Source organism: Antedon mediterranea, chromosome 1, assembly GCF_964355755.1.
Source record: "Antedon mediterranea chromosome 1, ecAntMedi1.1, whole genome shotgun sequence".
In the NCBI taxonomy this organism is placed as follows: Eukaryota; Metazoa; Echinodermata; class Crinoidea; order Comatulida; family Antedonidae; genus Antedon; species Antedon mediterranea.
Window position 1 is genome coordinate 17,806,140 of NC_092670.1, and position 25,542 is coordinate 17,831,681.

Consider the following 25,542-nt stretch of genomic DNA (forward strand, 5'->3'; position numbering starts at 1 on the left):
ATAGATATCTAACTCGATACAACCAAGACAATTTAAAAACGATTATTGCCTTGATATGACATTAATGATATTATAATAAATATCCTACTTTTGCATTTTTATTAGACTGAAAAAAATGTCAATTTGTTCAAATTGTGAGGTAATATCGAATGAAAGCAAAAATTAATTAAGAGGATGGCAAGCAATGTTATAGTCTGTCTTATAATATGCTCATAATGTGCCCGATAAATTGCTGAACGTAATTTCCGGATGGAATTGTCGATAATGAAACGTCAAACGTTAGCATTTCGACCAAAACATGTTTTAGTGTAATGACAATTTCAATTATCTTGGTCTAAAATATTTAGCAAATATGCATATTCCAGTATAGTATACTCCACCTATCCTTTTCTATTGTAAAGATATTGCGGTTTAATATACTGGTATACCATTACAAGAATTGTTCAAATACTAATGCCTATAATTAAATATTTGCTTGTCAAGACAACGGTAGAATTTGTATTTACCAAGAGATTGACTTTATATACTGTAATTAATTCGGCAACATGCACAGAAGTGCTCGTGTAAATACTGGCTAATATTAATTTAAGTTGACTAATTAAATCTTTGAGATATTCAGTACACAAAAGTTATTTATTTTAAAATAATTGGTGAAATATGTTGATGAGACTATAGCTTGGTTCCCACTAGGACGAAACACAAGGACATATAGGACGCAAGTGAGTTGACCAATGATATGTGACAGTTCGAATGATCTCGCTTGTGATTGGTAAAATTACTTGCGTTGCGCGTAAGTTCTTGTTCTCGTGTGGCTAATTAAAGACTATGTAGTAAATTATTTTTGTATAAATCTTGCTTACCTACATACTATAAGCCGTACCTTGGGAATTAATTGTGTCGAGTAGGTTATTATTGAATTAATTAGTGTAGAATTATTGCTAACAACCAATGTCGTAAACTAACGTTTTACCATGAAATAATATGACGTCTTAGATGAGAGAGATCCCTTCATCTGACCCTTGTATGAGAACGAAGAAAACGACGTTCTAGCTTCGTTCCCACTTGGACACAACGCAATGACGTAAGCACAACGCAAGTGTTTTATGAACTGTCGCTGAGATAAACTTCACTTGCGTTGCGCCACGTCGTTGAGATGGGTCCAAGAAGTACGGCGTGGTACGGCATGGAACTGCACATAAGTTCTCAGTTGTACAAATGTGCAACAGGACTATTTTTTCAGTTTAATTTAATTTTAATTAAGCTAATTTTGAATTCAATTAGTTTCTAATAATCCTTGACACATTTTGAACTGTTATGTTATTGGGTTATTACCGCCACGATTATCAGCTTTTATACGCGTCCTAGTCCATCTGTTGTATGCAGGCCTAATAAGGTGATTATTTTTGATTGGCGGTTTTAATTATGTTATTTTTGTACCCGCACCATGCATTATCACTTTATACAGGCCCGTAGCCAGGGGGGGTTATGGTTCGGGCGAACCCCCCCCCCCCCCCTTTACAGTGAACCCCCCTTAACCGACTGCGAACCCCCATCCCCGACATGCCCAATACCTCACCTTCATCTTCAAAAATCCTCCAAATACGTGCCCCACAGTACAAAAAGTTGTTTGTAAATTGAAAAATTCGTAAACTTGTTCGTGAACCTTCTTCTCTGTATGAGCGTCAACTAGCGATACGTGTCTGTAAATTTCTAAAAGCTGCAAATGAATTGCCGATTTTAACCTGAAAAATAAATGTTTGGTCCCTGCATGTAACATGATATTGACGCGTCTGATAGCGAACTGGGGCACGAACGATTCGTACAAAAGACACCGCCAGACAACTGCGTACCTATAATTGTTTAGATCACTGGCAGTCAGGCAGCATGCATAAAGTATATAGCCTTCCGACGTACATCAGTATTTTTGTGTGACTATGAAGTATTGAAGTATTGACTCCTAAAATGTATCATAGAGGATTATAGTGAATATTAATATTTTACACTATAATATCTATGGTATCAAGTACTGTAGTTCACATTATGGCATCCGATTATTTTTTTCTAGACCACCAGCCGATACGTACTAAAATGTATCAATATCACCTATTTACATATTTATATTCCTCAACAAATTGCTGTAAATAAATATTATAGATAGAGCTAGCAAATAGCATTTGCCTTCAACCAGTGTGCTTTTTTCGGGGCTGCTCCTAGATGTACGTTCGCATTGAACTTGAATGCAAAACAAAATACGGAGTAAATGATCAAACAATCGGCGGTTCCGCACAGAGCACGCGCATCTAACATACGGCAACAAATAGTTATCGTCCTTTAAATTATCGACGTGTTTGAGAAGGAGGAAAAAAGTACGATCTTTTTGCTCATTGGTAGCATGCTGCACGAGAGTGTCTTTTCCGGCCATCTAGGGGTGTCATTTAACAAAATTCGCTTCGCATCAGGGGGGGGGGGGGTTGACCCAAATATTTAGTGTCCGAACCCCCCCTTGACAGATCCTGGCTACGGTCCTGTTATATATGCGTATTTATTAGGCCTATTAGTTTGTTTTTTTTTCATGTGTTAGCCAATTCGTGATGACACATTACATAAAAATAGGCCTATGCCTACTAACTTCAGAATATAAGTATTTCTAATGCCCAATGTCGTTTTATTAATGGTATACGTACACGAGCAGTGTGGATCACTGTAATAGAATTATATTTGTTGAAGATTTCGTCATTACTGCTATTATTGTTGTTATCATTGGGTAGGAGTAGTATCATCCATTTATTAGCGTATCATAAATACCAAGTAATTATACTTGATTGTAACTGTATCTGATGCTCCCTTGTGTCTAGCCAATGGAACGCGTTCATAATAATTTAATTGCGTTTTCATAAGGATGAGTGGATTGTCAACAAGATCTGAACTCGTGTTCATACTTAAGAAGTGTGCGCTTGGAAATAATGATCAATATTAATCGATAATACGCATCTCAATTTTGAAATATTCTAATTCAACGGTAACATTTATTGTGTCAGTTTAAAAAGCTTTTAACGTGTCAATAACAATATCAAATCACGTTAATGGTAAGTCAAATTATTCTTTATATTCTATTTTTTTTTCTCGAAACTATTACATTTCCAACTTAACTTGAGCTCTTTAAAAGTCTATATTGTTTATAATATTCATAGAGCAATTATTAGGGATTTTTTCGAGATTTATCCCATTTTGAATCAATCAAAGATAGAAACGACTTGTTCTATTCGATAAAGTAATAGTTTATCCATCCTGTAACTGGCTAGTTCTCGCTGTTGGATGAGTATGACATCAAATGAAAATGAAAAAAATGTAAACATTTTGAGAAAATATGTTGACATTGAGAAAACGGCGTTCTTTAGAGCAAAGTTTAAGCAACGCAAGAGAATGACGTAGGCCTAAAAACGCACCACATTTTGACGCGATGGATCATCGGAACTGTCGCTTGTGATGATCCATGAAAATAAAAATTTGGGTCGATGACAACGAAATAATCGACTATAATCAAGCTCAGGTACACGTACACCATCGTTGTCAGATTCTATATTTTGATTAATGTTGTCATTATAATGCGACATTATGATATTTATAGTAGTGGCTTATAGGATCTTATTTACTGTATTTGTAACATGAGTAGACGTCTTTATTCACTGTTAACAAAATGATAGTTTTTTTGTTGTTGTTTTTTTTTATTAAAACGGCGAAATGGCCAATTCAAAGTCTCTTTTTTTTGCATTAATTTTCATTTATGTTTTTGTGGGACAATACTTCTTTAAAGAAAATGTTTATTAATTATAATTATGAAATCAAGAATGATATTTCCCGCTTTTGTGTTGAACCTTCGACGCATGGTTTCACGTCGGCCAGTTGCTGTTATCAAATGGGTCAACAATTCTGACAGTTGTACCAAATACTATATCATTTGGAGAAACTTTGAAAATGTTCGAAAGTTATTTTGTAATGGATGTTTACTAGGCCTGCTGTATGTTTATTTTGAATGCCATCTGGTTCAAAGCAGCCCTTTTAAGCGCTTATACAATAATTCATTTATTATTTTAACGCATGGTTGACAGAGTAACAAAGGCGTAACTGAACGGTATTGTTGAGGGTTGTCCCAGGCCTCCAGTCGATCTAACTGAGTTCGTGGCCGCTGTTGTTGAATGACAAGACACTGGTTAAATGCAGTTCATATTATAGGCCTAGTAAGTTATAGTTTTGATTTGTGAATATTTATTATGGCAAATCAATAATTCGACTTATAGTAGTGTCTCCTGCTTTGAAGAAGATTTCTAGGACACGTCTGCTGTCATACAGAGATCTAGTTAAGCAAACCATGGAGGTATAAAAAAGACATCGGGGTTGAATTAGTCTAACAACATTCATGGAGGAATTTCCAATGTCACATTAACTCAAGATTATTGGTAATGTATTGTAATTTTCCCTTTTTAGCACCGGCACCGATTGGTTTTTATGGCGGTTTTATTTATGCACGCATATTTATGTCTGCATTAATGGAATCTCTTATAATTAAATTTAATATCAGAGAGCAGAACACAATTACATTATAATATGTTTTTGTTTTGCGACCTAGTATAGTGGGATCAAGCTTTAGAGTTAGTTAGTTAGACGCGTAGCCTATGTCTACTAAATCTAAGATGATCATACTGAAAACCAAAGAAAGAAAACAGAACACAACATTCAATAGTTGAAAACTGATGTGTTTTGTTGTAGTAGGAGAGTGGCAAACAATGATATTATTAATATGATTTATGTATTACGGAACTCAAATAAGATATTGTAGTTTTGATTGATATTATAGTAGGCCTAGGCCTAATTATAGGCCTAATAATAATAATTTTCTAGCCGATTCTCAAAACTGTATCTTAATTTGCCCATTCTCATTGGCAAATACCGTATCACTTGTGAAACACATATAAAACCTGTGCCAAATTATCCTTAAGTTTTGACGTGTGATACACATAACACATGAGATGCTGTATTTAGGAATACTCGAGAAATATTTCCATTTATGGAGATACGTCCTTAATCGGGTGGATTTGTCAAAATATCGTGATTTCAATACAGTAGGCCTAGATTGTCAGGTCCATTTAGATAAAAAGAGCGTATACTTTTCGATTCAGGGTCCTGCAATGGAATCTTGAGCGAAAGTGCTTGATCTACGAAACCTTTGTAATATGCCATTCTGTTATTTCAACCATTATGGAGAAATTAGTTTTTAACCTGCTTCTTTTGAACTCCTACTTTTTTCCATTAACAATTAACCGATTACCATATTTTCATTAAACCGTATAATAACAACGAACCGTTTAATACATAATAAGCTGTCCTTTGTTACTTTGAGGGTGGAAAGGGGAATATAAAAGGTTTTAACAAAAAACGGAGTTTTAAGGGGGTGTTCAAGCTATTTGACAAATTTTTCGATTTACAAGCGCAATTAAAATTTGACAATCGTCATTTGTATCAGTCACCATGGAAACATGCGTGCCAAACGCTGATACTACTTCGCGGCGTCGAATATCAATGATGAAGTGAGCTTGCATAAGTATTCATTAATATGGTTACATATTGGCAATTAATCTAAATTCATAACATTCAGTTAAGAAAGTGCGTATTCAGAAGAATCTATTAAAGTTAGATAAGATAAGATGTAATTAAATTTATTTCCCTTCCTTTCAACAAACTAAACCATCATGCTAAATTTCGAATTAAATTTCTGATTAATATCTTTTTTTTGGTCGTATCTTTCAATTACCTTTATACGCAAAAGAAAACCAATTAATTAAACGAGAACCAAGATTTTATTATGATGCTTTTACTATAAATGCATCGCAAGTATTGCGTTTGTTTTCATTGTTTTTTTTTTTGCTTCCGTGATATTATGTGAATTAATAATTTGATATGTAAAGGCATGTTTAAAAATAAAACACTTCTTGAGAATATTATTATTGTTGAATTGAATTGACAACTTTATTTCGGCAACAAAAAATGTGACAAAAGTCTGATCCCAGGAAAATGACAACAGTTGGTACTGAATAGTGACCATGATAGTTTCACCCCCTCAAAAATAGCCAGTGACATCGGTAGGCCTACTAATGTACCAAACAGTTTGTACTAAAACAAGTATGTTCGTTGACGATGTCCCACACCTGCGTCACTCTCCATTTATGCTTCGGACACGTACAAAACTTTTTATCTTAAAAGCAAGATTATTGCAGTGAGATTTCTCTTGATGTGGGTTTATAAAATCTGTGTCAATCCTTCATCATTAATATTTTACTCGTAATTTCTCAAAATGAAGTGTTTTTGACAGTTACGTCCGGTTTATACATTAAACACCTATCTGTGTGATTTTAAATGATCATGTTATTGTATTCGCGTGGTGTCACTTCCCTAAGGAGATATCATTATATCCTAAATTCATTTATAAAAGGAGATTTGTTCTATCGTATTTTCTTAAGTAGAGTACGATATACATTATAAAAAAGTGCGGTGTAAAATGGTCTTTTGCTCAGGGCGGCGGCGTCTCTGAGAGTCCATCACAACACAGGCCTAATGGATAGATTATGAGACTCTTATCTGCGTTCTTAAATACTTAAGAAAATTGTCAAACATAGATATAGTCTTGGCATCGTGAATGTCAAATTTAATTGGCTAAATTTTACTTCTGGGCATTGTTTCAAATTTACACTTGGTTTTTCCAAAGGGTCATTTAAAAATGACCCAGTTTCGGTCAAGCCCTCAAAGGGAGATCAATCACCAGATCTTTGGCCTGAAAGAACAATTAACAAATGATAATGGAAACAAAATAAATCCACCTGATTGATTTTATTCGATTACAATAGGGATGTTTACTAGTTTAGGTTATAACTTATTTTTCCATGGTTTATGTAACTGAAAAGATTCCCACTGACTGGAATGAAATTTTGACCAATCACAACGTGATGATCATCAAAGCTGTCGCTTGTGATTGGTCAACTCACTCACTCACTACTTCGTTGTTTTGCGTCTGTTGTGGGAACAAAGCTTCATTTGAATTATTATCGTAGTATCTGCAGAAATTATTCACAATTTAACTGCCTTGCTATAGAGTACCGCATTTACTTTTAATATGATAGACAATATATCATTCGTATCCTTAGTAATAAGTATGAGTATAGGTTATACCTTTAAAATAGTATAATCTATTAATAAATAATCGTCTTTAATGTCACCGCGTTTCCATAGATATTAATAAACAGTTTTGAAAATTATCGATTACAACAGTTTCAACATTCAATCATTTCATTAAGTTTAGATTACAGTTTCTTAATCACATTTAGGTAGTATATCACTTTGTTATTTCTTGTGTATACGTAAGCCTAATAAGATTAATTCAAGTTATGACATCCAAGTCTAAAATTTGCAAGAAAAAAACATTATAACGAATATTAAAAGCAGAGCAGCACAAAAACAACCAATCACAGGCAAGATGTAAGCGTTGTCTTCAAATTGTGTATATTATCTATCTCTTACTGAGTGATCAAGACATTACGATGCGCGCACACCGTGTTGGTGGTTGTAGATCGTTCTGCTCTGTATGCCAGCAACCTGCCACATCTTCCATACCCACTGAGTATTGTTTTGAGTTCCTCCCAGATATCATTTTGAGGCATTAGTACAGTAGGTGTTTTAAGTTCTAATAGCCTCCGTGACCAGTCAGTAATGTAACCGTATCCAGACGTTTCTTATATCCGTTAGACAAATATTGTAGATAATATTTGTATACTCGAAATAAATTAAGTACGCTGTATTGCTTTGTCTTTCAGGCTGCCTCTTTGATGGAGTCCTTTGGAAATGAGACAGTGGATGAGTTCAATCCTGATGATTGCGATCTACCCGATATAACAAAAACCAGTTTATATCAGAACAAAGTGATATTACTCATCTATACAGCTCAACTACTGCTACTCTGCTTCTTCATCATAACTGAAAACTCGATTATCCTTTTTGCCTTCTACAAAGTCAGGAAACTACGCCAACGAAACAACGTGCTCATATGCAGTCTGTCTCTGACAGACTTCTGCACTGGCATCATATTGCCGATTCAGATGCTAGGCCCCCCAAGTGTCATCGATGTTATAAGCTTTTCAATGTTTTTTATCTCCGTGTTGACTATACTTTTGATAGCGATAGAACGATTTTATGTCCTGGTTATCATGACGAAAAGACTTGAACGAGATCAAAATAGAAAGAGCGCGCCGTTAATATGGACATGTGTCGGACTTTGGGTGGGTACATTAGCCCTGTTTGTCCCATGGGCTATGAAACCATACGTGTACATATTAATACTGTATACCGTTGCACCACTGAGTGTTATTATTGTAATGGTGGGTGTTGTTTGTCTCTACATAGCTATATTTTATTCTATACATAAGATGGACTTGCAGAAACAAAGTTACATTGGCAAGAAAGACTATCAGCGGACAAAAGTAGTTCTGCGTGCGTATGGTATTATCGTCGTGACGTTTGTACTTTGTTGGTTTCCATGGAGTTTTGAAGCCCTTCGTATTGGGGTGCAAGTTTACTTAAATGTTGAACCAAACGATCGTCAATGTTACTACGCCAGTATCACCGCATGTTTTCTTCTTAACATAGGTATATTCAACTCCGCCTTAAATCCCATCATTTACTGGAGAAATCTTCCAGATTTTCGAGAGGCTATCTGTAGTGTTTTTAGTTGCTGTCCTTGTAAGTGTGTGCAGGAGAAGTCTCTCGTTGACGAAGAGACGTCTTCAAATTTAAGAAACAAGCCAACGTCATTAACAGATCTACATATGGAGGCCTAGAAGTATAAACAACACGTGCGCGTTCAACTACTGTTAAGATTTGATTTTATGTTACATTATATTGTCTCCGCCGTGATTTCACTGATGACTGGAAAGAGCTACTGTACCATTATAAGAGAGATCAAAAGAGTTCTGATACATCTGTATATTAAACCGAGAATAGTCGTGTTGCTCATCCAATCTGGTTAATATATCTTAGTAATTTGAAAAAAAAAACTGAAATAATTCAAACTATACGTCCATATGCCTGATTTGATGAAATGAAGACATCAAATGCGTTACCGGACGGACAGACTATCAATGAGGCAGGCTAACCATGTGAAGTTTGTGTGAAACGTTTTAAGACGCAATATTTGTTATCTGTAGACTTAAGCCTATTTAGTAAATTAAAAAATATCAATTATTTGCTATATATATATTAAAATATACGTACTGTAATGTACTTTCTGTTGTCGTGTACTTTGTGCTAGTGACAGTGAAAACATGATTGTTGCTGATGCGTACGTTTAAACGTGACGGTATGGCATGTACTAACTGATGACGTGTGCGCGTTTAAATACTGATATAATACTTTAGCATGATTTAGCAATGACAACGCGTTTAAATAATTAGTATGGTAGTTAACATTGACGCACGCATTAGATTATGACAGTAACGGTATGGTTTGCACGACGTCGTTTGCACGCGTTTAAATAATCAGTATGGTACCGTTTTAACTTTAACGCACGCGTTTAAATGATGATCGATTTAGTACTGCAATGAACTCGTTACTGGATCAAAGAAATACTTAAAGCTCTGTCTAACTATCAAACTAATTTGACAAAAAAGTATAATGTGCCCAAATAGGTATGGTAGTGATATGACATCATCATGTCCATATATGGACACATAACATTTTTATTGTCACATAAAGTTTGATAGTGTAAACAGAGCTTAAGATGAAAGATGGGTGACCTGATTATTTGTTAAAAGTAATTATTTTCGATTTTCCCCTTCCGTCGTAATTGAGATGGACGATACGACACCTGCGACCACCGTGTATGACATTGAACGACCGACGATCCATATCCATCCTTCCTGCTTCAACATTGAAGTTGAACAAAATAGTAATACTAGTATTACTAGTATTATGAAAATGGCAATATTTGTAAGTAGCTATGAATAATTTGACGATAAAAAATTGTAATAAGTAGATGTTAACATTGTCGTAGTATTTCCTTAGGGGTTTTCGTGTGTATTGAATCTTATAATGATTATTACCAGAAAAACAGAAATAGACCAATCAATATAGAGAGCGAACCGACGCGAATATTTACATCAAATACACCCGCATCACTCGATATAAAAATATAGGTACAGTACGTGTGGGAGATTATAGGAAGACAAGGTGTGACGTCATGTTTTTTGGTGACCGAATATTATTTGGTGGTTGATGAAAAAAAAAATTTCTGACTATTGTTTAATATTTAATGTCCATTTATTTTGATTATTTTCATCGTTAATTTTGTTTAATTAATTTTGATTGGTGATGTAATGTCCATCCATGGGTCTACCTCAATATTCTTGTAACCTAAATACGTTACATTGCAAAAGAAAGTATATCCATTCCTGAAGATGAACAAAATAAAGTTTGAAAATATGAATCACATATTTTTGGAGTTTCTATCAAACTTACTATTGGACACTCGGAGCAGTATGTGTAAGCTATTTGATGAGGATGAGGATGACAATAATGTGACAACGATTATGAATTATAGGAACATGTGTAAATGATTATGTTTATTATGTTGTTGATGAGGATAATATGATGTTTATTTGAAACCCGGATGTCTCCAGATGTCAATTCACTTGATGTACTGCTATAGTTGTACTCATAATAACTAATATCAAGCGACGATCGAAACGCATTCACCGCGCGCTGTTAATTATCAATGCAGATATTGAGAAATTAATTTAGAGAGCATGTTCATGTTTTTCAAGCATCTTCAATTAATGTTTTTGGAATTGTTTTTTTAATCAAGTAATTTGTCCAATCACGTGGTGGATCAATGGTCGCTTGTGATTGGTCAACCCTTGCGTTACATCTGCGTCGTTGCTCTCTGCGTTCAAGTGAGAATCTAACTTTAACCAGCAAAATCAACACCGTACATTTAAATTATCTTTAGAAGCATGATTGTCCTTTGCTCTCGGGAATCAGACGTGTATATTAATAAAATGTTTATGTGACACAAATCAACTATTTATCACTACAACACGTATATTTATCCACTATTTATTACTAAACTTCGTTTGTGAGGTGAAAGTGCCAAGTTTCATTATAAACAATATAGTTTTTATGTATTTATTTTATTAGATCCTTTGAATATTTATTGAAATTATGCGGAACAAGATGGTTTGAAATACATGTAAGCACATCAAATCTGAAATGAAAACAATTAATATATAATGAGTTTGAGGTGGGATGAGTTTATGTTCATTTCATTTGTTCTAATAAGTAGTATAAAATTATATTGCTCCGATAAAAATGGCAAAACTTCAGCTCAGTTTTAAAGCTCTGTCTACACTATCAAACTATATTGAAGTGTGATGCGCCAAAATATGGTATTGGTGCCCAAACATCATCATTTCCATATAACACTTTCTTGAATGTTATCTGAACATTCTTAAAAATCATTGAATTTAACTTTTATTCTTTAATATGGGAATGTTCAGTGGGGGTTTAGATAAGTCCCAATACCTCTGTATAACGGCATGATATATAGATCATTAATTGTAATGATTTGCATGTTTTCCCATCTCTTAAAGTATGACTAAACGTATTGTTTACGTTACATGTTATTATAGGTCGCCAGCTACACTAAACTCCTTAGCACCCATAATCTTGTCCCCGCCTTTAAGCGACAGACCCCGTGCATCCTCAATCTTCTTTGTGGCCGTCGCAACAAACATATCTTGTTCTTCTTCGTTGCCAGTTTTAACAGTTATCTCTACTGTGTACACGCCGGGTTTCTCGGTTTCAATCTGTCAAAAAGAGTGAAAGTGTGATATATGAGAGGTAATAAGGACCAGACCCACTATAAGGTCTAGAAGATCTATAATTTTGGAAACTTGATCCGCGGTATCCCCGGTGTGGTGGTATAATTAAGAGTTAAAAATAGCACAAACATTAAGTATAAATTGTCTAGCCTGGTCTAAATGTAAAGAGTCAGAATAGCATCATCGAACCTTAAATGTCCGTGCTTGCTCGCCCACCAGCTCACAAAGTTTGTCTGCAATATCTTCATGTGAAACTTCTTCTTTAAACCTAAGTCGAACAAATCGACTTAGCACGAATTCTTTCTTCTTTTCAGATACATGCATGGTTTTAACATTACCGGGGCTACTCGATCCACAACCCATGGTGTTAGAAGAACTGTTTCGTGAACAGAAAATGGGATGCGAATGTTCTTTTAATCGCGAGTGCTTGCGTCGTCTGTGTACATGGTTACTTGGTTGCCGTGCGCGTGTGCAACATCCAATCTGCCTTTTTGTACGCCGCGGAAATAGGCGCGCTTCAAAGTGTCACATCATCCATGATGCTTCGATGTATGTAAAATAATATATAATTATCAATTAACGTGATCAGCTTGGTGTAAATTATGCATGAACCAACCCTAGGCCTACAGTGCATTCTACCTCTATCATATTCTTAATTATTCTTATTCTGATTTTTTTTTTCTTTTTTGTTGCTTTTAGCCTCACACAATTCACCACTCAACATTACTGGATTGAAAGTTATTATCTTATCTATTTGCACTTTACTTTTAGTTTTAATTTCAACGAACAACATACAGGAAACTTGCTCACTTTTTCTACAGCAGTAGGCCAAAAGAGGGCAGTCGACGAGAAGCGACTTGGGGGTTTTGAATACGCATGCGCAATTAAAGCTACTGTTTCGATTCATAATTTCCTTCCTGACGTGATTGGATGAAATTGTTATGTTATGATTGATGATCCTTAGCTTAAAAACCGTTCTCGCCGTCGATCTCAGCGTCAACCGGGAAATTTAATGTTGTTAGTGAAACACAGTATAATTTTCTGTTTTTAGAATATTTAACGGAATTTTATATAATAAATTAGTTTAAGTTAATATATTTGTAACAGAGGCTTTCCAAAATAAATAGTTTTAATAATCTTTAAGCCATCTTTAGCTATCCAAAGTCGTCGTCGTTACTTACCTCTAGAGGCCTAACTAGGCCTTATATAGGCCTAGGTAGGCCTAGGTAGGGTAGGCCTAGGGGGGTGAAGTAGGCTAGGCCTCCTCTATCCAGGCTTACTATCTTTGCTTAACTAGGCTAGGCTAGCTAGCCTACTAAAGCCAGGCCTAGCCTACCTAGCTTTAATAAAAAGAACTAAGTCTACTACTAGCCTAGAGTAGTGGGCAGTAGGGCTCTGCTGGTCTCTTCTATTCTATAATATTATTACTATTAATTAGAATCCAAATAAAATTATTTAGGCCTAGGAGGGCCGGATTACCGTCGAAGCGGCCGCTAGTTCAATAACGGTAATTTGTATGGAACGCCGTGTGCGCTTTGATTGTCGTTGTTTTGTAACTTTTGATTGTCATTGTTTCGATCGACAGGTTTTCTTTTCCTCGGATGTAAATAACAACCTACATTATTACTATTATGTAATTTATTCTCTTTTTTTACAGATTGAATGTGATACGTTCTTTTAAACGAAATGGCGAATCGATGATTACTTACTTTAACTGTTTAATAAAGTCAATAAAATACATTGTGGTGTTTGTATTGTATATTAATATAATATATAATAAGCCAATTATTAAGAATAATATATATATTTTTTCAATAAAGTATATCAAAATATATATATTTGTTATTGTATATTGCAAGTGTCTGTACGGTACGGTAATTCATTACGCAAATTTCTGCTAATAACTCGACTGGCGGCCGGCCAGGAATAGTGCTGTAGAAGGTCGCGTTTTCGTCTTCACGTTGCTTTATTGAAAACACAAACAATTTATTACAATGGAATAACACTTAAATATATAACAGACCCTATTACTAATCATTAAAAACAAGATTCGATAGTATTGTGTAAACGAGATATAAAAATTCGGCAATACCGTACGTAAATTATTATTGCAATACTGTATAAATGATTCGATGTAAATGAGATATAAAGATTCGGCAATACCGTACGTAAATTATTAATGCAATACTGTATAAAGATTCGATAGGAGAGTGCTCAAGAAACGTCGGGTCAGTTCAACGTTATTTTTTTCCTTCACTGCCAACGTATTTAAAAAAAAAAAGAGATATAAATAAATAAACAAATAAATAGTACGTAAATGAGACATAAAGGTTCAATAGTATGTAGATTATGATGCAAACGTAAATTATTAATGATTTGATAGTATATGTAAATATATTTAGTTAGTTAATATTAAAATACAAATAAAATATACATTGATTTATCGGCGCGGCAGGCAAAATTAATTATTATAGAAATATAAAGATTCGATAGTACATGATTTGACTTATATTTATTGGTTTGACCATACATACAGCTGTAAATCAACTCGCCATAGGCCATGGCGTTGACAACGACAATCAAAGATTAAAGCGCACATGGCGTTCCATACAAATGACGATATTAAACTGGCGGCCGCTTTCGTTGGCGGCCGCTTCGACCATACTCCGGAGGGCCTAGGGCCTAGGCCTATATTAGTAAATATTATATTGTTATATTTTGGTCTGAGATTGTTGTAGGCTTCAATCTTCTTTCTATTCTACAATTAATTATGGATTGTTCCTTGCTTGCCTTCCTTTTATTGTTTTTTAATGTTTGTTGTGTTGAGGTAATGAGATTGAGAAGGTAAGCTCAAGCCAAGACACAAAAGTTACTCTAATCTAAATGAGTTCCCCCACAAACTAGGCTTATCTATAACTATACCACTACAAAGTTGCCAAGACTAAAAAAAATATTGATCCATAAATTAGATTATTTTATTTTTTGAAGCAGATGCCTTAAGTGTAGTCAATCAACATGTCAACCAAAAGTAGGCCTGCTGGCAGTGGTAGAGTATACAACTTAAGGTGAGATTTGATCAAACGTTATATAATTTATATGCAGAAGAGCATTCGGCACTAATCTACTGTATACTCCTTAAATTTACCTAAAATTGTTTCAATACCTCATCAAACGTACTTGTAAGTTTCAAACATGCTGCAACAAGTCCAATGATTTTAAATTTGTTATTCCTAATTATTTGTAATTTGCACCATGATTAGTACTATACTACAGTATTATTATATTTTTAAAATGTTTATCTTTATAACTGAATGATTTGCTTTGATCATGAACTTGCCAGTAATGATAGCTTACAGTCCCACTAACAAATGGTTATTACAACTTCTTATAATTCAGAAGTAATATCCCGGTTAAAAAGAAAACTGGCACAACAACGAAAACAGATGCAACGAAGCCTAGACCAAGTACTAAGGCTCGTGCAATTCCAGACTTCAAGAAACTTCATGAAAATTGGAATGACAAATTTAATAAGGTAATGCTTTGTTTATTCATCAGTCCATCCATCAATTTGTATCGAATAAACAAGGCATTGGATGACAAAGATTACACAAGCTACTTGAGATGGATAACAGCTGCACCCGTGTATTCTCAACATTTAATATGTTTCGCCAACATTAGTCATTCATCATAAACTGTCATCATGTAATTTATAAGCTTTGTTTAGTTTTAAGTCAATCCATCAGATGCAATACATTGTGAATGTAATCATTCCTTCTTTTATAGGTCTGTCTACGCTATCAAACTAGTTTGACAAAAACAGTGTGATGTACCCAAATATGGTAGTGATATGACATCATGTCCATATATGGCCACATCACATATTTTCACATAAAGTTTAATAGTGTAGACAGAACATCCATCAGATGCTATCTATTGTGAATGTAACCATTCCTTCTTTAAGTTAATCCATCACATACCATCCATCCATTGTGAATGTAACTATTCCTCCTTTTAAGTCAATTCATCAGATGCCATCTATTGTGAATGTAACCATTCCTTTCTTCTTTTTTAAGGGTAAAGCTGTAAAGAAAAAGACATGTACTCAGGTAGATTATTATTTTAACTTTAATGTGGAGATGTTAATTACTTGCTCTGAATATTTAATATGTTTTATTGAGGGCCCTTAATGGAACTGGGATAGACCACCATGACTAAACAGGGTATTCAATAAATAAATGCAAAAAAAAAACATATTCATGCCCCACTGTTTTCCCTGCCTGCTGCATTGATTCCGGTGCAGTGTAAATGTTTCTTTATACATACTTGATCAGATACAGGCATTTGATCTAACAAGACCAGTTACAAGATCTCAGAAAAGTTTCAAGAGGGATGAGGTTGCAGTGGATGAGAGAGAGGAGTATCTAGATGACGAAGCTTTGCAGAGTGTACTAGACAAGACTAGCGTTGACAAGCAACAGGCTTCAACAGGTACATTCTACACAGTATTTTTATATTTCATTTAGTTTCTATGTTTTATGGATCATAAAATACTTATCTGTTATATTTGATTTATATTGTTTTCATTAACATCATGAGCAATATTTTGTGACTATCATTTGTCATCACCATTAGCGGTAATGCTTGCATTATAAGTATTGTTGGTATTATCAAATTCACCATGAATGAGTGGCTGAGCGGTTAAGACAGTGGAACTGTAATCCACAGCCATAACACCAGCAAGGGTTTTAGGCTCACTCCATAGTTTTGGTGGTAGAACAAGTCTTCTCGGATAATGACTATACCATAGGTCCAGTGTACGCATATTGCTCGTGTGCACTTTAAAGAACCTAATACATCTTTCGAGACGAGTAGAGGGTTAACCCGGTGTACTAGTATACACACTGAGCCACTGTCATGGACAGACGTAATGACACCATAGATGGCTGCCGATAACATGACGGGACCCTTAGGGGAGAAGAATGTTGTTGAAAGGGTGTAATATCTAAGTCCACAGCGCTCTGATCTTCACGAAATAGCGCTATGTTGCATTATATATGTATATTGTTTGTCATTATTATTATTATAACTGATTATCATAATTCTAATCTTTGCTATTGTTCATCACTTTGTTCATATTCATTGTTTTTTCTAGTTTTATTTACCAATATGCTTTAATAATAATTTTTTAAAATCTTGTAGAATGTTTGTTTGAAACAACAAATAGCGTCAGTTCTAGAATTCTTCGTAGCCATCAAAATCCTCCTAAACCAGTCAAAAGCAGCAAAGATAAACTCGCTGCAAAACAGATCGGTCATGGAAACATAAAAGATACTAGTAAAACAGGTAACTAAGTTTGTAATGTATCATCTACTATCATAAATCATACATGATACAGGCACAACATGTGATACACATGAGATGCTGTATTTCCCTATGATACAGCAATGATAATCGTGTAGAAATTTTATCTTTTCTTTCTTGTTAGAACTGGTTACTAAAAGCCGTAAAATTCCAATAAATGCTCTACAGGTTCGCCAACATCACAAAGAAACAAGACAACAAAAGGCCCACACAATCAAAGATGAAGTGAAGATGGATAAGAAAGAGAATGAATATGACGGAAAACCTGAAAAAATATCAATGAAAGATATGCAAAAAGGTTAGACTAAATTTTGTTTTGGTTCTAAAGCTTGTTTTTTTTTTGGTTTTTTTTCTGGAATTTTTTTAGCTTTTATTTATTTTGTCTTAGGATTGTTAATAAAAAAAAAAGAATGTTTATGTTTTGTTAGAATTTGATATAGAGTTTAAAACAGATGTCGGCGCCCTCAACAGCATTTTGAACAACACCGGAATCAGTCATGCACGACCCATTGCTAGACAAACAACTGCAGGAATTGCAAATTCCAAATATGGTGGAAACAGACCAAATAAGGTATTTGATAGAAGACAATAACAGATAAAGAATAATGATAATTTCCAATTGTAGGTAGTCTCATTTTGTTATGACTGTTTTATTCCAGGCTTACCTAAGGACATCTATATATGATCGACCAGTTCGTAATTCCATATATGATCGTAGGTGGACTAAAGCAAATTTTAGGACTCAAATGACGTCAAAATGGAATAGTAAGTATTTAATCAACATTTATATACAGTAGAAACAATGGTATCAATAAACGATTATTATTACATTAAGATATACTGGCCCCCTGAAAAAGTAATTTTTAAATTGTTTTTTGTTTGAATATGCCATTTGTTTTGCCTAATAAAAATACAATTTAAAGTTTAAACAATTTCAAATTTTCTGTCAGACAATGGGTTTTTGATTAATTTAACCATTTTAGTAAAAATTATTATTTTGTTTTCTGTTTTTTATTCTGAAGTAAATTTATGCATTATGCAAATGATTTGTACAGTAAATTTGTAATTATGCATTATGCAAATGATTTGTAACTGTTGTTCTTTCCAAGACAAAACTCCATCACCTGTAAAGCAAATGTTGACAACACCAGCAAGAGTTCTTCAACCTAGGAACCAAAACCAGCTTGTGATAAAAACTCCTGGTGTAAAGACACCAGGAAAAGGCATTTACGGACTGACAACAACAATGCCAAAGACTCCTGTAACAGTATGTATGAATTATTGCTAATTCACATGATAATGTGTTTAATATGTGCACATAAATTATATGTGCAGAGGTTTTGAAGGCTTCATAAGCTGAAGACATATACTGATATTAACATGAGAGTGGAATTATAGCTTGGTGGTTAAAACGCTCGGCTACCAATCCAAGTGTCCTCATTCAAATCCTGTCATATGTCAGGATTTGTTCTCATGAAAAAAATAAAAAACAACTTCACTTGTTTGTTCTTTTAACAGGATTTTCACCTTTAAAAAGGACAGTGAATAAATTCACTTAAGCCTGGTTTCCAATAATGCTATTTAACAAATGCTATTTCACAAAGCTGTTCCCGACGCAATCTGGAAGGCTTCCCAAATTAATCGCAGTCAAATCGGCAAAGTTCAACCAGGTTTAACCTTTACAGTTATCCTTGCTAATTTGCTTTAATATATGTATAAACAATATTAACAAATACTATTATTGTATTCCTTATTATTCCCCTATCTATTCCTATTATAGGCTTCTCGTGTCGCCAATCTTAAATTCAGTGCCATGGTACCTACTGCGCCTTCACCTTGTCAATCACCCGCTGTGAGAAAGACTGTCAATATACCAACACCTCAAAGAGTAACTAGACCACAGGTATGTAATGCAAAATCTTGAAAATCTATTTACCCAGGGAAGATTTACTAATTTCACTCTTCCCTGATTTATCTACCCTATGGCTTATTTCTCCTAGATAAAACCACATTTTTTCTTGCAGCAGAAATTGATCTTAAAAAAAATAGAACAAAAAATTATTAATACCATATTTTTACACATACAATTATTTTGGTCCTAAAGGCCAATTTACACAAACAAGTGGCAACGGTAAGCAGGAAAACTGCTGTGCTTGTCCCACATAGAATCTGTAGCCTATCTTTTCTAAGCGTGTTTCTGCTCGACCACTGCATGTTTTGTGTAAGTGCATGTCATTAGGAATAACATGGATTCTTTACTTTTGTTTTCCACTTACCATTGACGTTACCACTTACCTCATCTGTGTCAATTAACCCCAATGCTGCATTTAGTAGAATGTAAGTAATTTTATAGTTGAGTTTTTATTCTTTCTCTCTCTCTCTTTTGTGAAGAGTTCAACCAAAAAGAAAGTTAGATGGGCAGAGGTATTAAAGTCTCCTGAAGACCACACTGCAATAAAACAAAGTGAAATTGTAAGTTCATCTTCTTTTACAAAATTAAGTTCTTTTATTTCTTGCGCATCCAACAACAAGAAACTATATTACCTTGTACTTGGTCAAGATTGAACTTTTGATCTTCGATCTAGAAAGCAAACACATTAGCCACCAAGCTACTACTTCAATCTTAATTATTTTTATTTTTCCAGGATGAAATAGTGACTATTTTAAAGTTTACCGATGTTGATGATAATGAAACAAAAGAGAATGAGATGAAACCTGAACAGAATACAACAGAGGAATACTTACAGGTAAGGATTGGTTCCCACAGGGATTGAGTCAAGATCATCATAAGTAATTTTTCTAATCACCACTTGATTGGATGCTCAAACTGTCACTTGTGATTGGTCGACTCATTTGCTTGCTTTATCTTAAGATATGCTTGTTAATTTGTTGATTCTTGACTTGTACTTTGTAGAAGTAATGTATTCAAATTTCTTTATTTTTCAGAAAGTAATTGAGCTTGAAAAACAACTTTTACAAGAGATTCATAAGCTTCAGGAAGAAAGGAAACCAATACAAAATGAGTCATGTGACTCTGCCCATCCAATCAATGAACAAGCTATACAGAAAGCATCATCAATTGCTCACACTGATTTAAAATTTGTGAAAATCCAGGAGGATCTTCTAAACGCGGATAATGATTCAGAGAGTTCATGTGAACCTCTTGACCTTACTGTCAAAGCGCCCTCAAGAACTGTGAATGAGGCACAATCTGTGTTCAAATTGCCATTGCCAATGGACAGAGTTCATCCAGTTCGTCCACAGACATCAACAACATCAGTAAATTCTTCTAGGATGTTACAAAACGTGACAGCTAAAGCAGCAGTTACAAGCAGGTTATGCAGTGCTACTGATGGGGTCAAAGCCTCTCCGTTGATGGTAAATAATCGTCTTGATAATCCTAGCATGCCAACTTCTAATACTCCAAAATCAATGAGAACACCATTGAGTTCTGATAGCAACACTAATCTGCATTCCTTGAACTCTGAGCTACATTCCTTGAACTCTGACCTGCAATCTGGTTTTGATGGACTGATTGCCATGCATCAGATCTCACAAGAAAGGACGCCTAGCAGAAAGTTTTCTGCATTAGAGAACAATACTTCAGGTCAAATGCAATATATTTCAGAGCATTTTAAAACCGCAAGTTCTTTGTATAATCATGGTTTACATAAACACACTGATGGCACTATCACAGACCAAAGTGCTCATACCACTTTGAGTTTGTCATCACCAAATAGTGACGACACAGAGTGCCATGCTAAGAAGTCTGAACATATGGAGGCAGAAGTGTTAATTTCTGGAGTGGTATCTGTACCTACACCTTTGAAAAGAGTAACCAAAACCGTGCAATACGAATCACCTTATGGTGAAATTGAAAAGAGGCGTCATGTAGCACACTCTGCTCCATCAGTTCATGAAGACAGAAAGATCTCATCTAGCATAACACAACCGTCGGAAGGTTTTACTAATATTCAACCATTGTCTCCTTGTGAAGTACCTGACAAAGAATACTACAGAATGACCTCAATTTACCCTTCTGAATATTCAAATCTCACATCTGTTGCATTGCATCGAGATCGATTACTAGCCCTGTCAAACATCGTAATAAGCCCTGTGCCACGATATGCAAATAAACCTAAATGCATGACCGTAAACGGTACAGCTTTAAATAGCCAGTTACCTCTGCACAATGATGGGCATATGGATAAAGGTCAACGTTCAGATTCCTCAAGTAAAAGTGTTCAACTAACGCATGTTCAGAAGCTTCAACATGCAATCGGTAAGATGTGATTATTAAATAGAAATAAATAAAACATTTTTAAAGTTCAGTACAATTATTCTTCTTTAACATGTTTTGTCTTGCAACATTACACTTTGTAGGGGATGCAGTGTTGCAGCTTTTTTCTTGTTGATCTTTGTCTATTTGACTGTTACAATTATATTTTGTTTTTTTAATTTTCTTGTTTAAAAACAAAAAAACGTGCCCATAATAATAATACCGTATTTGGACATCACCACCATATTTGAGCACATTGCACTTTTTTGTTGTATACAGACAAAGCTTTATATCTAAAGTTGTGTAACATCATCTTCAGCCAAGTTGTGTTTGTTAGAAAATATTACTGATGCCCATCTGCTTGTTTTTGTTTAGCATTAGGTAATAATGGCGGAAAGTATGAGGAAGTGTTTTTAAATGAAGAGGTGGCTTTGTTTGCTTGTCGTCTACGGAGCAAATTTAGCCCCAAACCAAAGGTGCCGCACAACTTCACAAATCCTCTAGCAACTACTTTACTACATGGTGATGAAAGAGTAGTAAGTATTATTATTATTATATTTATACATAATTAATCACCAAATTATTTAAGAAATAAAGTAAGATACATGGATATATATATAATAATACGTCAATCTAAAGGCCAATTTACACAGACCAGCGGTAACGGTAATAAAAATATAGAATCTATGTTATTACTTATGACCATTTACACACAACGCAGAGCGGACGGACGGTTTCCATTCAAGATAGATACAGATTCTATGTGGGTCAATCTACGCGGTTTTCCGCTTACCGTTACCGCTCGTCTGTGTAAATTGGCCGTTAAAGTGGCTTAATGCACAAATCCTGTAAGCGCTTCACATTATTACCCCAGTCAATTTTTGGATTAAACATGTATGGAAATATACAGTACTCCCATGCTGTTGCAGCCAGTAATCCGCGCAGTAATTGTGTTTTACTTATACCAGGTACCCATTTGTACACATGGGTTAGGCAAATGTAACTTAAGTATCTTGCCTAAGGATACTAGCAATGCGAAGAGCGTTAGATTCAACCTCATGATCAATAGTCCAACGTTCAACACACGGCACCACACGCCCTCACATTAAGATTCACTTAATATATATGCATAATACATTAAATAACAATCAAAGTTTGATGGTCGACAATCTATTATTAACATTGTTATCATTATTTGTTTTTCTTTTAGCATTTTATTCCAATAGATGATGCAACAGAGTTGAAAGCCTTACCCATCCCAGGATCTGCATTCATGGCTTTAAAGCATTGATAGGAATGAATAGAGGTATACAGTACTTTATGAACAGATAGTCTAATGGTATAGTTACACATGACAAAGCAGTCGTTACTTTATGCATATTAGAACGTAACAAGAGATGTCACAAACCAAAAGGTGTCGCAAACCAAAAAATGTCACAAACCAAAATATGTCAGCAGTGATCGAGGTGCGGTGCCATATTTGTCCAGATAAAGCAGCTTTTGATTTGATGTGGCATCATGAGAAGGTTATACCTTTCAATCGAAGTCATCCATGCTCCCTGCTGATTTGACAAAAGAAAGAAAGAAATCGTACAATTTAAGCAAACAAATGGGTTCTTGATTCATCGCTCCGATGGATTTCGAATCTGGTACATATTCAAATTGTACAAATTTGGTGTGAACAATCCAATGCTTTACCTGAACCCATTTTCAATGATGTTTTTCTCAAGGCACCTGATTGAATCCGGCCACGATGTGAAAACAGCTTTAGGCTGAATACAATGAAAAACCAAAAAATAACCATTTTTAATTGTAATACATGTAGGCCTACTAAATCGCTACAGATGTCATAAACCAACATTAAGCCTTGTCTACACTATCAAACTTTATGTGACAAAAAAATGTGATGTGCCCATATATGGATATTATGATGTCATATCACTACCATATGTGGGCATATCACTACCATATTTGGGCACATCACACTTTTTTTGTCAAACTAGTTTGATTAGTGACAGAGCATTAGATATGCCTTTAGAATTTGTCAGCACCTGCTCAGCAGGCCTTTGGAGGTTACACACTTATGATGCACAAAACGCCGATGTTGAGGCCTCTCTGTGTGTAAACTCTTGTCGAGTCTTGTTACGCCATGTGAATTAAGTATACGGGTCATTTAATCATGTTTAAACTAAAGGATCTAATCATGCTTTGAATTCAATGATACTTTGAGTAGAAATTATTGCACTTTCAATCGCATTAAATAAAATGTCTACATAGTGGAATAATAATCACAGCAGTCTTGTCACTATTGCAGTGATAGTTACCATTTATATTGTAAATTTGTATAGAGCTAAGACCGTTCATATGTGCATTGGATCAGAGGCGATGTTGCATGCAATAAAAGGCAGGCAATGCAATCATGATTATGCCAGATAACAGCTTCTAAAATATAGTTAACTTGTGGCCCGAACGGGCTTCCGTACATATGAAATGAAATTGTATATACATTTATTTACTGTACATGTAATGTATACTTGCCTAAATGTTTTTATAAAACATTACATTTTTGGGATTTTTTTAAAATTGCAGTGTGTATATAATATTGTATACAGTCATAAACTAAAAAAATTACATGTTTTGAGTTTTATTGTTTTTTTATTTGTAGAAGTATTTGATTTGACATGACATTTATGGAGGTTCTAGGTTTGCATAAAAACACACATTAAGACGGTTGCAATTGGTCATCCAGTTCGATTTGACCCAAAAGAGAACTGTTCACCAATGACAATCCTACAACCATGCCAATGTTTGGCACAGTGGTTTTGTATTGTGTACATATGTAGTCCTAAGCCTAGATATGTGATGACACGATGACATATCTAGTTTGATAGTGTGGACAGAGCTTTAAACATGCAGAATTTACAGAACTAGTAAAAAAATGTAATACCTGTATTGATATGCTAATAGAATATTTATTTATTCATCAAACATGTAAAACAGTTATTCTACATACAAACAAAAATTCCCCCCCAAAAACATAATAACGTAATGATATTAACAAGTCCCATTAAAACAAGTACAATGTTCATAATTACTAATATAAATATTATGATAATAAATAACTAGTTTTGAAACAGAATGGAATAATTTACAAATAATTAATCAGGCACTGCATACAAAGATGTACATATACATATTATTAACGGAAAACCACCTTCCACAAAATATACATTTTTCTTTCCATATAATAGACAAGACAACTAGAATTTATTCTGTGGTCTTACAGGATGATACCTTTACGCGACAAGTCACTGGGTCGAATCGTACAAGACATTTTTCTTTCCATACACTGTACTAGACGAGACAACTTAAATCTAATCTGTGGTCTTATGGTATGATACAAGCCCTTTATGAAACAAGTCACTGGGTCGAATCGTACAAGACATTTTTCTTTTCATACACTGTACTAGACAAGACTGTGGTATTATGAGACGATAGATATGTTCCCTTTAAGAAACAAGTCACAAGACTTTTTTCAACAAGAACAATACATTATATTGATTAGCTACAACTGATATGATGTTTCGATATTTGTGGTAAACTAGATTAGAAAAATACTTTATATTACGATTGATTACAACAGCCATTTCTTTATACATTTATTATATCACAGAAAAGTACACACTTAACATAATATACAGTTTAATTAGAAATGATATGATTATTATATTCTAAGTATTATTCATCAACTTATTATTATTCTAAGTATTAAGTCCTCTATAAAAATATGCTTTGAAATTTCTATATTAAATATGTAAACCATACATCCCATGGGGACCTCGTTACGAAATTTGGCAAAAACTAATAGGGTGGGATTATACTAGGATTGCATTAAGAATGGAAGTGCCAAAGTATTGTGTCTAAATTTATACTAAATTAGGGGTGGGATTACATTTGAGCATAGGATTATATTTGGTCATAATA

The 25,542-nt window shown here is 34.4% G+C and overlaps 3 protein-coding genes across 4 annotated transcripts; 2 read left to right on the forward strand and 1 right to left on the reverse strand.

Annotated features, from left to right (window-relative positions):
- Positions 1-7,517: 7,517 nt before the first annotated feature.
- Positions 7,518-9,306, forward strand: LOC140047357 (sphingosine 1-phosphate receptor 1-like). The gene is made up of 2 exons (XM_072092319.1): positions 7,518-7,527; positions 7,863-9,306. The coding sequence occupies exon 2, from the start codon at positions 7,875-7,877 to the stop codon at positions 8,880-8,882; it is 1,008 nt and encodes a 335-aa protein (XP_071948420.1). The 5' UTR covers positions 7,518-7,527; positions 7,863-7,874; the 3' UTR covers positions 8,883-9,306.
- A 1,844-nt stretch (positions 9,307-11,150) lies between these two features.
- Positions 11,151-12,350, reverse strand: LOC140047360 (uncharacterized). The gene is made up of 3 exons (XM_072092335.1): positions 12,108-12,350; positions 11,715-11,903; positions 11,151-11,302 (listed from the first exon to the last, which is right to left on the reverse strand). The coding sequence occupies exons 1-2, from the start codon at positions 12,279-12,281 to the stop codon at positions 11,721-11,723; spliced, it is 357 nt and encodes a 118-aa protein (XP_071948436.1). The 5' UTR covers positions 12,282-12,350; the 3' UTR covers positions 11,151-11,302; positions 11,715-11,720.
- Positions 12,351-12,878: 528 nt separating this feature from the next.
- On the forward strand, positions 12,879-24,248 carry LOC140047364 (uncharacterized). Of its 2 annotated transcripts, none has more exons than XM_072092349.1 (16): positions 12,879-12,935; positions 14,910-14,983; positions 15,315-15,450; positions 15,992-16,024; positions 16,250-16,406; positions 17,118-17,261; positions 17,404-17,577; positions 17,708-17,850; positions 17,939-18,044; positions 18,389-18,546; positions 19,060-19,182; positions 19,671-19,751; positions 19,925-20,026; positions 20,226-21,561; positions 21,934-22,094; positions 22,769-24,248. In XM_072092349.1, exons 2-16 carry the CDS (start codon positions 14,934-14,936, stop codon positions 22,847-22,849), a joined length of 2,985 nt encoding a protein of 994 aa, XP_071948450.1. In that variant the 5' UTR covers positions 12,879-12,935; positions 14,910-14,933; the 3' UTR covers positions 22,850-24,248. The 2 variants fall into 2 exon arrangements, with proteins under 2 accessions (XP_071948450.1, XP_071948459.1); XM_072092358.1 differs by having other exon boundaries at positions 12,904-12,935; positions 14,907-14,983.
- The last annotated feature ends 1,294 nt before the right edge of the window (positions 24,249-25,542 follow it).